At 42.2% G+C, this 11689-nt stretch overlaps 1 protein-coding gene across 8 annotated transcripts in view; it reads left to right on the plus strand.

Moving 5' to 3' along the window:
• Positions 1 to 11689, plus strand: part of ccdc13 (coiled-coil domain containing 13) — a 30386-nt gene that overhangs the window by 13281 nt on the left and 5416 nt on the right. The window contains exons 1-16 of one of the 8 annotated variants that reach the window (XM_034612553.1): positions 523 to 851; positions 1397 to 1587; positions 1715 to 1863; positions 1942 to 2084; positions 2185 to 2268; positions 2362 to 2475; positions 2556 to 2660; positions 3088 to 3258; positions 3341 to 3517; positions 4027 to 4236; positions 4425 to 4513; positions 4760 to 4822; positions 4958 to 5089; positions 5731 to 5847; positions 6171 to 6178; positions 8120 to 8868. In XM_034612553.1, the coding sequence (XP_034468444.1) occupies positions 1400 to 1587; positions 1715 to 1863; positions 1942 to 2084; positions 2185 to 2268; positions 2362 to 2475; positions 2556 to 2660; positions 3088 to 3258; positions 3341 to 3517; positions 4027 to 4236; positions 4425 to 4513; positions 4760 to 4822; positions 4958 to 5089; positions 5731 to 5845 (1740 nt within the window). In that variant the 5' untranslated portion in view covers positions 523 to 851; positions 1397 to 1399 and the 3' untranslated portion in view covers positions 5846 to 5847; positions 6171 to 6178; positions 8120 to 8868. Of the gene's footprint in view, positions 1 to 521; positions 852 to 1396; positions 1588 to 1714; positions 1864 to 1941; positions 2085 to 2184; positions 2269 to 2361; positions 2476 to 2555; positions 2661 to 3087; positions 3259 to 3340; positions 3518 to 4026; positions 4237 to 4424; positions 4514 to 4759; positions 4823 to 4957; positions 5090 to 5730; positions 5848 to 6170; positions 6179 to 8119; positions 8869 to 11689 lie in introns of those variants that run through there. The other 7 variants (XM_034612554.1, XM_034612550.1, XM_034612551.1 and 4 more) reach the window with 7 other exon arrangements.

Genomic DNA, 11689 nt, shown 5'->3' on the forward strand with positions numbered 1-11689 from the left:
AACAAAGATACAGAACAAATAAAGCGAATCTGAGAATCTTGAGTCCTAAACACTGAACACTACCTCCTGCAGTATTGTCCTAGTAATGCGTCACAGGGTGAAGTAACACACTTTGTTCCAATATTGTCTTCATATGTCTGTAGGAAATCAACCAAACTAGGGGCATATGTAGGACTTGTTTGCATCAATTTTCAAGGTTTGTTTACTTATTGTTTGGTTTCTAAAAAGGGCTGTTTTCTGTGAAATGTATTTATATATTTTCCTGATAATGTTAAATTATATGTGTTATTTTACTTTTAGGTTCTCCTCCTTACACACAAGGCTGTGAATGAGCTGGGACTGAGTTACATAGCTATTTTACATATTTCCTATGTCACTTAAAATATGTTCTCTTATATGAATTACATTTGAACATGTTTTTATTTTATCTATATTGTATGTAAAGCTCTTTGGGCTGCATTTCTTGTATGAAAGGTGCAATATTATATAATATATTATATCAATATAACATTAAAAGTTTTTATCTAAGATTACTCAAAGCTCCCCGTCATTTTTAACATCGAGGTGGGATGAAGACCCGCCCCTACTCTGCCTCTCATTGGTCCACCATGTAGACTCTAACCAATCATCACTCTTCATGCCTAAACCAACCAAGAGGCAGCTATCAGAGTGACAGGGGAGGGGCGGGACTTCATTCTTGTTCCCGCGAGATCTCAGTCTTTGGAGGACCGTTGCCATGGACACGGAAGCCGCAGTCAATGGGGAAGCTGCTTCACTTTCTGCAGCAGTCACACAAAAATGAAGCAGAGACAAACATCTTGTGACTCATTCACCACGTAACTAAACCACAGGTGAGGTCTTTATTTAATCTGTGTTATTATCTTTATTATCTCAGAGAACCCTGTGGCGTATATTCACTATTAACTTCAACACTATCTCACTAATTGCTTTGCATGTCGGTACCTGGCAATTACTGATGTTTTGCTAAAAGCTCTGGAGGCAGATTCAACCTGTTGTGCTAAATTCACACCAACAGTCATCAGCAACGTGCCTGAGAGCTTTAATGTCTCTGTAGAACAACAACTGTCATCTCGCTCTGCTGGCACTTTCACAGCCATTAACACAATTCAAACTCATTAGTAACCGTGTATTGTTACTTTTTCTCCCAGAACAACACAACAAACATTGGAGTAACCTAGTAAATGTGAAAGAAATAAAACCCAAACTGTTGTTACTTATGTATGCAGCCTATACAAACCCCACAATGTGTTCAGGATATCATGGAATTCCCTTTTTATTTATAAGTATAGACAATATATACACTTTCTTTTCATGATATTGATTTCTCTCCATCCTTTCCCACCGTTATTCTCTACTCATGATGTATGTGTCGCAGATCATGGCCCGCTGTGATGAGCTGGATGAGTTGCAGCTTCAGTTCCAAACGCTGCAGAAGCAGCAGGAGAAGAGAAAGCTGGACAGGAAGAAGGAGAAAGAACCGGACAAGCTCAATGTCGAGGTTACACAGGAGGATTCGGGTGTGTTGAAACAAGACATTCAGGCAGACAACCGGCCTGCAGACGACAAGTGAGGATGAATTAAATGTTGTTTTCCTCAATGGCAGCATAAATGTCTTAGGAAGTTACTTGAGGTTTGGAATCTTCATCCTCTGCATAATCAATCTTAGTTTTTAACTTTGATTACCTTCCCATAGACATGTGCAGGACGACGAGCAGAATTTGCTTGATGAGCTGCGAGAGCTCAAAGATGAAAATGGTCGTCTCTTCAAACTTCTCGGAGAAAAGGATTTTGAAATTAAACACCTGAAGAGGAAAAGAGAAGAAGAACGACTGGCCTTAGCAGGTGTAGATACAGAAACCATAAACCTGTTGTCCACCACAGAGATGATTCCATGTGCTCACCGTGTGTCTTCGTCATCAGGCACGTCAGGCTTGGCTGGGGACGCAGCCGCCACCAGGATTGTTGACCTGTCCAAGAAGAACAGGGAGCTGAGCGCTGAGATCGAGAGAGAAAAGACCAGGTCCAAGCAAAACAGCAACAGAATCAAAGAGCTTGAGAAAGAGGTAACAAACTCTGGTGTCATTTAATCTGATTTGTCGGATGAAGGTTTATTAAAGTTCACAATAATTAAAGATAATTCTAATGTTATGCTCCTTCCTATAGCTACAGTCTGCGTTGGTGCACTCTCCCTCTGGGCAAAACACAGACACAAAATCCCAGATTAAGAGATTATCAGAAGACTGTGAGGTAATTATTAAAGAAGATGCAGTAAAAATTGATATTTCCTAACTATGATGGCAATCAAATCTAAAATCGTTTACCATTTGATCGCAAAAGCAGGAAAATCCAGCGGTGAAATCTCTGCAGGAAAAATTAGCCGCTGCCCAGCTGAGATTGTCTGAATGTCGAAACCAGGTCCAATCCCTCAAACAGGAGATGAAAGTAGCTCAGAAGGTAGAAGCTGTTTTTTCTGCATGAGTGGCAGATCATGCAGTGACCTCTATAATCTAAAATCTGTTCTTCTGTTGCTGCAGGTTTTAATCAGTGAGGTTGGAGAGGAGGTCAACCTTCAGCAATTACTGAGCTGCCCGGGGAGCTTCAGAGGTCGCGCTCAACAGATACTGGTTCTTCAGACGAGGGTGAGGGTAAATTAAAGGATATCCTGAATCGTGATGTGCTCCTCAACTTTAAGCTACACGGTTAATCACATTAACAGAGGGCTTTTCAAAGCCACTAGTACATGATTGCAGATTAGGGCTGGCAGGATATTTTTAGAAAATTAAAAGAAATAATAATGATATTATTCCAAAAATACCACTAATACTAATATTTACAAGGGATGTGCAGATCCGCTGATGGTCAGAACAATGGTGGATAGATATTCCCATTATGATTACCATAATAATGATTTTAGAGGCACAGTATTGATTTGCACAACGTGAGCATCATTGACACAATATCAATAATTCATGTTTTAAAAATTTGTCAATAAAATGTAAAATCGTGAATATCGGGCTGTCGCACAAGCCGTGTAACAGACATAGATGGAATGACCTTGTTCAACAGGTGCGGGACCTCGAGCAGCAGCTGAACCAGTCGACTCAGCGGCGACAGCCAAGCGTCCTGAGTGTAGAGGACGAGTTCCTGGGCACGGGGGTCCTTCTGAAGACCCCTCCTCAAGAGAGGAACCTCAGCTACATCCGCTCCATGGAGAAGGAGAAGAGGCAGGCGTTCGAGGTGCATATACATGTTATAAACAGGATTTAACAAACTGAAATATGATTTTGTTAATGTAGCGAGGCCCTGCTCTCCTGTACAGAGAATCTCAGTGGAATATGAGAACCTCCAGAAAGACCACGAGGATGGGAAGAAAAAGCTGGAAGCCTCTAAAGCCAGGAACAAATCTCTGTCTGCTGAGATGAAAACTCTGAAGGTCCAAGTTTCCACCCTGCTGGAGAAGGGTAAACATGATAATGAGCTTGTGGATACTTTGCTGGTAAGAAACTACATACAAGAAAATATCTTCATAAAGATTCATATACTCACAGTTATGTACAGACACTGTAGTATTTCTTAAGTTTACAGTAGCTGTTTTGAAAGAATTACCAAATTTTCATTAATATATATGACCTATGATAATTTCAGCTGTTAAAACTGACTTGTTTTCAGTTTAACCACTTTACAATATCTGTATTAATCTGAAGGTTTTAACAGGTTTATTTGCTCAAAGCATCGTGGACAACACAAGCATTCAAACAGCTGTTACATGCAAGGTTTCTATGCAATACATTTACTTGGTAATGGTTAGTTTAATGGTTTATTTAATACACAATTCAATTTTTGCTCCACAAACCAAAGAAGACTAAATATTGAGGGATTTCACGTTACATTTATAAAGTAAAAAAAAAAAACAGAAGGCAGAAAGCAGGATATTCTGTGATGAGCCCAAGCTTCACCACATTGTTCTGTACAATACCTGCTTGTTATCTCGTCTCCCTCTGGCAGAAGCAGCAGACCCAGATGCAGGAGGTGTTGAGACGGCTCAGCCGACAGCAGAACGGTCAGAGCAAGGAACTCCAGCAGAACCCGAGAAACTGGCGGAGCAGCGAGTCGGCAGAACACTACGCTCTCATCCAGAACCTCAAGCAGATAGTTGCTGAGAAAGAAGAGACGATCAAAGAACTGCAGGAGGAAATCCAGCAGCTCTCCCTCCAGGTGGGGAAAAAAAGCTAAAGTTATTTAAGTATTTGACTTTTTGACAAACTGCACTCATTTTGATTTGAAAAGGTATTTGAACCAATCCTCAGTCATTCAAGCAAACCCAGTGTTTTTTGTGTTGTGTAACAGATAAAAAAATATACAATAAAAAATCTGGTGAGGCGTTAAATATGTGTTTACAACAGGAAGAGGGACAGTCCAGCCACAAGACCATTTGCAGTGCAGGCTTTCCGCCTGAAGAGGGAGACATTAACAAGAGAACAACATCGTCAGGGTATGTATGCTAATGGGAATCCTGCGAAATGATTGTTAGAGGATTAAAATGTGATGATGTTCGTTAGACTGTTGATTTTACTTTCATCTTAAACTAATTTCTTATGTTGCATTTGGACAGAGATGTAAGACTGGGAGAATAAGGGTTAATCATTTTAGCTCTGGGGACCTTTAGTCATCAGGTTATTGATTTAGTTTGGTGACTCAGTCTATTGTGTGATAATACGACTGTCTGTCTTTATTCTAGTTCATTTTCTAAATTTGGTCATAAACTGGTGCTGCCTGCTGTGAAAAGCAGTGTCGAATTCAAGTAAGTGGACATAAAGCTTCTCTATTTACATTTGTCCTGGGACCTTGTTATGCTGGATGTTTTTACTTATTTACTATGTGGTGACGTAATTAACAGCACAAATTAAGTGTTATTTTGGTTTCCTTCTGTTCTCAGGGGTCCAGGTTCTTCAAAATGTCCCCAATGTTCAGCCGATGTCAGTGCACTCATGACCCAGTGTAGTGAATATAAAGTCCTCTGTGTGGAGAAGGACAGACTCTCTGAGCTGGTGAACGTCCTACAGACAAAGTAATTTATCCTTGAAATGTATTTTCCTGCTGGACACATTTTTTTTCATCACTTAATCTTTTTATGTTAGTCCCACTCGGTGTTGGAACATACATCTCTGAAGCTGATCTGTAATTTGAAAAATATTTCTACTGATTCTGACAAAATATCATAAGAAAAGCAGCTGGACCCTTTCTGTCTATATGTAATCTTCCAGCAAGAACCTTTTCATGATTTACCTTTGTCACTGCAGACATCCTGTGTGGGAGTTATACAATATTTATGTGAATATAATAAACAGTTTGTCTGCTGCCATAGTCCTACAGATGACAGCATCCATGTACGGAGCTTGTTTTGCAGCGGTCACACTGATTTACACGAAGGAATCTGAATCCTTGGAATGTTTTTCCCATTTTCCTTTCACACAGCAATTCTGACACTTTCGTGCATCAAACCTTTTCTAACTAGGTTTGAGGAAATGCTGCCACACTCCACCACAGTGACACTCTGTTGATTTGTGGCCCATTGTACTGTACGTGCCTATTTCAAGGCCATAAACACGTATTGTACAGTTATTGCTCTCTGAACACTGTTTTTATTTTACACTTTACATTCACTTTACACTTTAACTGACAGAATCTTCTTTTAATTGAATCTTCCAGAGAAGAAGACTGGACCCAGAGGTGTGCGGAGGCTGAGCACAAGTATCAGGAGGAGCGCCGCAGGATGGTGATCCTGGAGCAGCAGCTGGAGCGGACGAAATTAGATTCAAAGTGAGGACCATGCAAGCAGCATGGGTAGAACTCGTATGGCAAGGCGTATATTATATACTCTGAATTTCTTCCTTGGCTGTCATGACTATACATCTCAGGATCAGTGTCTCTGAGCATTAGGATGGCACGACTGTATAAACAGCAGTAAGATTCGCGTTGCATACACGCCTCCTATGGACAACACTCACTCTAACCCTCACGTCTGGACGACGCTGAGACGTCCACGTTGCTCTTATTTTTTTGTCTCATGGCTGCTCATTCAGATGGGGGGTGGGGGGTGAACCGGAGGCGCTGAGGGCATCGCCACAGAGCCTTCTGCACCGTGAACTGTAGCTCTGCAGTGACGTGATGAGACAAGTCAAGCATGTTTTCCTGCAGGCTCTGTGACAGCAGAGAGGAGACACTAACCAGGGGAGCTGGCTGGTCCCTGCTCAGCCTCACGTCCAGCTGAGCCCTACCTTCTGCTGTCACACGTGTCAAACAGCAGCCTGTAGGGTCTCCTCCTCCCCCCCCCTGCTGCACAAACAACACACAGATCTCCTCATCCTCCTGCTTTTTCTACTTTCGAACCCTCATCGGCAGATTAGGACTCTTCCTCTGCGCGTTCGGGTGACCCTCTGTTTTACCACTTGAGTACCTTGAGTAGCGGGGTTTCAGCCCTAATGGCTCCAGACACGTGTTCCTAACGATTATAGAAACGCTTCATGCTGATAGGATATCTCCCCGTGGTTTCATATTTTGTCTGCTTGCCGTTTCATAAATGTCACTGTCACATTTCATTGAATCAATGCATGTCTTTTTGCACCGCTGGCAACTCCACGTGCAGTCACAGGTGTAGAGAGCAGCGACGCATGTTTTCAAGTTATTTCTGTAAACCAATGAGACGTCCAATTGAATCAATGAGAATGGAGCCAAATCTTCACCAGATGTTTTGAACATATTGTTTGCCTTCACGGCTGTTACCCTGCGAGGGACTTTAGTTGTTTTGGCTCCAGATGGTCGTACGTAAACGGGTGACAGGCCAATCCAAACAGTAAACACCTCCGTTGAGTCCCCCCCCCCCCCAAAAAAAGCTTGAATATTCCTTTTAAATATTAGTGCTAATGATTTCTGACTTGAAACCAGGTGCGGGGGAATAGTGGTTGAAAATGAATGCAGGACTCAAGCTGCACAAAGTCCAGCTGCAGTCCTCCCTGTGTTCCCCAGAGCACGTCACGCGCACTGCACCTATGTGATCTTAAAACTCTTAATTCTGAGCTTTTTCTGGATGCGCGTATCCTGGTGGGAGTGGCCCCTCACATTCACACACACATTCATCCTAACATCCGAGTTATTTTCTTCCCGATGCAGCCAGAAGGATTTCAGCAGAAACACCCTCCTCTTCTCCTCCCCCCCCCCCCCCCCCCCCCCCCCCCCCCCTTCCACATCACGCTTAATTTAAAACCGTGGCTGAGTTAGTGTGCTGCTTCAAATACCGCACTATTTCTTCCAGTACCCTGTGGGAGATTGGCAGGTCCCCATTGGACTGAGCGAGAAAGTGCCACAAGACAAAAATATCAGCGTTCGGGACAGGATGAAGAAAGCCTTTATGCTCAGGGGCAACAAAAAACGGCTTGTGTTGAATACCTCCTGGATGGAAGGTGAGGCGCACTTTAATGTAGCGGAGTGAGATGTGTCACTGGAGGAGCAGAGGAGATACCAGGAGCCTCTCGACCACGTGCCCTGCAGGTTTTGCCAAATGTATATCAAATGTAGCAGTGTGCATCAGAAAGGGTGTTGATGGAGCAAATACTTGTCAAGGTCCCCGAACTGCATCTAATTCCAGGGGAAATGTTTAACTCAATAAATTTTTGTTTTGTTTTTTATATGTATATATATATATATATATATATATATATCTGCCGCGACACAACTTCACAGACAAATGAAGTCTGTGTTTTTTGAGCATGCAGAATATTACCTGAAGCTTTTATTTTGAACATGCGATACATCATAGGAGCCAGGTCACAATGCTTATTGCTGTTCAATATCCATTTCACTGTAAAATCTTTTTTTTTTGCGCTGAAGATTAGCACAACAACGGCTGACTTCAGTCATTAGAGGGTGTCATCACTTCCAAATAAATTACACCCTGCCAAACAATTTTAATATTGTTTTATGAAGCCGTATTACGCAGAAAGGTGTAGATTTATTCCAAAATGCCCAATAACCCACCAAACCAAACACAAACTTATGTAAACACAGCATACGTAAACAGCCTCACCTATTTGTCATTCCAGGTTTGAATGACTCCTTTCTCCATCCTTCTCCTCAGAGGTATTCCCTCGTTCTGGACCAATGCTTCCTGCAGACCATTGACTGCATCCAGAAACTAAAGTAAATAGTGGAGCTGTGAACGCAGAGGTTAAAGTTAGCCATCAGTATATGAGGGATCTGTGAACTTAAGTCAGGCCAGAAAACGGTTTGTGCCTCTATGAGTCCATTCATCTCCCAGTGCCTCTCATTTACATGTAATGGAAAGAAAATAAACAGCAGAGCCCTAATGTGCTCATTTACAGTAAGTAGGAGCAGAATAATAAGCTTTTATCTCAGCAGCGCTAAAGCAATGATAAGCACGTGTTTCTTTTTGTAAATGAAATGTTGCTGATTAAGTGTACAGGAGGAGCAAAACTGTCGTTGACACCGATATCAAGGAAGTCGTGCACAGTGGCTCAAAATTGATGGTGACATGTTGACGAGACGAGCTCCGACAGCAGATTATCTGATCTTGATTTTGATCAGTGCCTCTTGCTCTTACTTCAACAGGCTCTTTAAATTCAAAGTTATGTTTTTGTGTGACAGTGCAGTTTGGTATCATGTCAACACCGTACGGTCAAGGCTTCTTTTTTTCCCTCGTAATTGTGTTAAGTTTAACAATAGGTTGCATCACTCCATGGCATTGTGGTTTGTCATGTACTGTTTATCAACTGCCCTGCATCGATGCAATGTGAAGCCAAAAATCACAATTAAACATTTACTTAAACATAACATCTGTGCAGTCTCTTTTATAGAGTTCATCTCCGGTTGTGGTTGTTAAAGCCCTGGTGTGTAATAGACTTTACAGAAAAGTGATTTATGTGTATCTGGATTAAATAGCACTGTGATAAATACAGCAGCACCCTTGTAAAGACAGGGCTCTAAATTTAAATTCGACAAGCGAAAAATCAATAGAAGAAATGTATTGTTCTATAGAAAACCCAGAAAAACATCCATAATGGAGGTGGCACTGCTTCACAATACACCAGCTGTATTGTGCTACATAACAGACTTTGAGGGACAACAGTGGCACAGAGAGCAGACTGCTCAGAAAATTGCCATCTTCTGGAAAACCGTCTGTGCCCCGAGTAACAACCCCCCCCCCCCCCAACCAACCAACCAACCACCTACTGTTGCTGTACTGTTGACTCGCGGCTCGTCTTGCAGCCCACCCCCTTTTAACGGTAAAACAATTTTCTCCCTCAAAATGGAATCGCTGTCTGTGTTGTATCAAGCAGAGTATTTGTTGTCCTGGAAATAACAAAAAAAAAAAGCTGCTTTGTTTTAATTCATTATCTAATGGTCGACCACTGTCATTGCTGCATTTTGATACACCTTTACAAACCCTCCGCTGTCAGAGAAGATCCACAATGTGTACATTATAGGGATAGTTCACCCAAAAATGAAGATTCACTCATTATCTGCTCACCACTATGCTGATGGAAGGGGGGGGGTGAAGAGTTTGAGACGACCACCTGACACACAAAGACTGTGGTGCTGACCTGCGATGCCGACTGCAAGGCAGGAGCCGCAGTAACGTGGGGGTCATAAGCCCCTTAACGAACACTGTTGTTGAACAAGTCCCTTAACACCCTCCGACACAATGGCATTGACTTTTTGCTCGCTAAAGTACCAGTGGGATCTGCTGCCTGGGCGCCGCTCAGCACAGGCGGCTGACTTTTGTACTTTTACCATTATATGGTAGTTCACATAGAAAGAGACAAAAATAATTGGGAGAGACAAAAGAGGACGACATGCCAGCTGAGCCACTGTGACGCCCCAGGAGGCTGCTTTACTGCTCAGAGAAATACTGTCTGCGCGTGCTTCATGAATATGAATGTATAAAGTTTTGTACGTACAACAATCACATCCCCCATTAATGCTCATCGGATCCTCATTGTGTCTTCAGAGGTTCATATGCTGTGGCTCTTTGTGTAGCGCTCTATGTAAAAGATATTTCAAGCTTTGCAGATAATCCTACATCAGTATCACATACCACTCGATTGAAAAATGTGTGTATTCTGTCTGTCAGCCGCTGTCGGCCATATCTGCCTCTGTCTCTCATGCACCAGGATCCTCACATTATTATACCTCACATTTCCAGCCCCCCCCGTACGCTCCTCTACCCCCTGACACCAGGCGTTAATGGCTCCGTGTTTCCTCTATCACACAGAATGTAGCTCAGCAGACGGCCATAGGACGAAAATGTCAAACGCTCAGCGGTTGTCCCACTGAAGGAGACCTTTTGACCTCCCTGTAAATCTTTTGAGGCTTAAAGATGCAACATGTTACTCAAGATCGGTTAGTGTTGTTGATACAGATGGTTCAGCCAATCACCTGTCCTTCTCCATGCGGCTTCAACAAACCATCCGGTGTGTTAAGTTAAAAAAATCTTCCTCATTATGTTGTTCACAGCGTTTGGGGGAAATTGGTTCAGGCTTCAATGTACCACTGTTCAAGAATAGACTAGAATGGCATTGGAGCACATATAACTGCACCAAGGGTCCTATCTCGCAATGTTCAAGAAAGTGATAAACAATTCCTTGATTTGCCCCTTTGTTCGGATCTGTGTCAAAATGTTGTGAAAATCCATTCGGTAGTTTTTGCGTAACCCTGCTGACAAACACATAAACAGACAGGGGTGAAAACATAACCTCCCTGTAGTTAACATGAGCTGCTTCATATCTAAACTAAATAGTGCTTTCTCACCATGTCAAAGCAAATTAAAGATATTTCCTGAATACACTTGTTTTTTAGGAATCCTCTTAAAAATGTTATGGGTTCTTGGTTGGGTTGTGCCCCAACCCTCCACACAATTTAATGGAGACCGGTTCAGTAGTTTTTAAGTAAACATGCTGACAGATCTACAATGAAAACATAGCTAAATATCCCAATTAGATCCTTTATCATTAGCATCATTGACCTTTGTAAAAACACCTTACAATCACAGAACTGGCTTCAAACTATCTCCGTCTGCAAATAAAATTTCAATGTTTCCCGACACCCACTTTGTTGCTTTGTTAACTATAACAAAAATAGAAATGCGAGTTCTCATCTGGCTTTGAACTGCCACTATAGTTTGAAGGAGAGAGCTTTGTAGATACCAGAGTTAAAAACACAGCACGCTCCCCTGTATGCACCAGTATGAACCAGCTGAATGTGGTATTGCATTCAACACCGCTGACAAAAGCCAATCCCCGGGAGCTATTTCTGAATGAGACTGAGGACAAGGGTTCTCATTAAAACCCAAAACTTTCAGGATGGGGCTGCAAGGATGCGAGCATACATATACTACTAATGATCATCAGGAAGTCAAGATACAAGTGTGTTCTTTAAGTGTGTGGTCTCTGATCAACACAGATGCAGAGTGGGTGTTTCCTGGTGATTTCTTCTGCAACTAAAAGCTGACTACAAGATCTTTCATCACCACTAATTACAGAATTAGGACCATGAAATGAGTAAATGGAAAAATAATGAGGAAGAATCCACCTTGACTAATAGATGAAGTTTGCTTTGGTTTGTCTCTCTACTGTCATTTAACTGAGATCTATGT

Source organism: Hippoglossus hippoglossus, chromosome 17, assembly GCF_009819705.1.
Source record: "Hippoglossus hippoglossus isolate fHipHip1 chromosome 17, fHipHip1.pri, whole genome shotgun sequence".
Classification (NCBI taxonomy): Eukaryota; Metazoa; Chordata; class Actinopteri; order Pleuronectiformes; family Pleuronectidae; genus Hippoglossus; species Hippoglossus hippoglossus.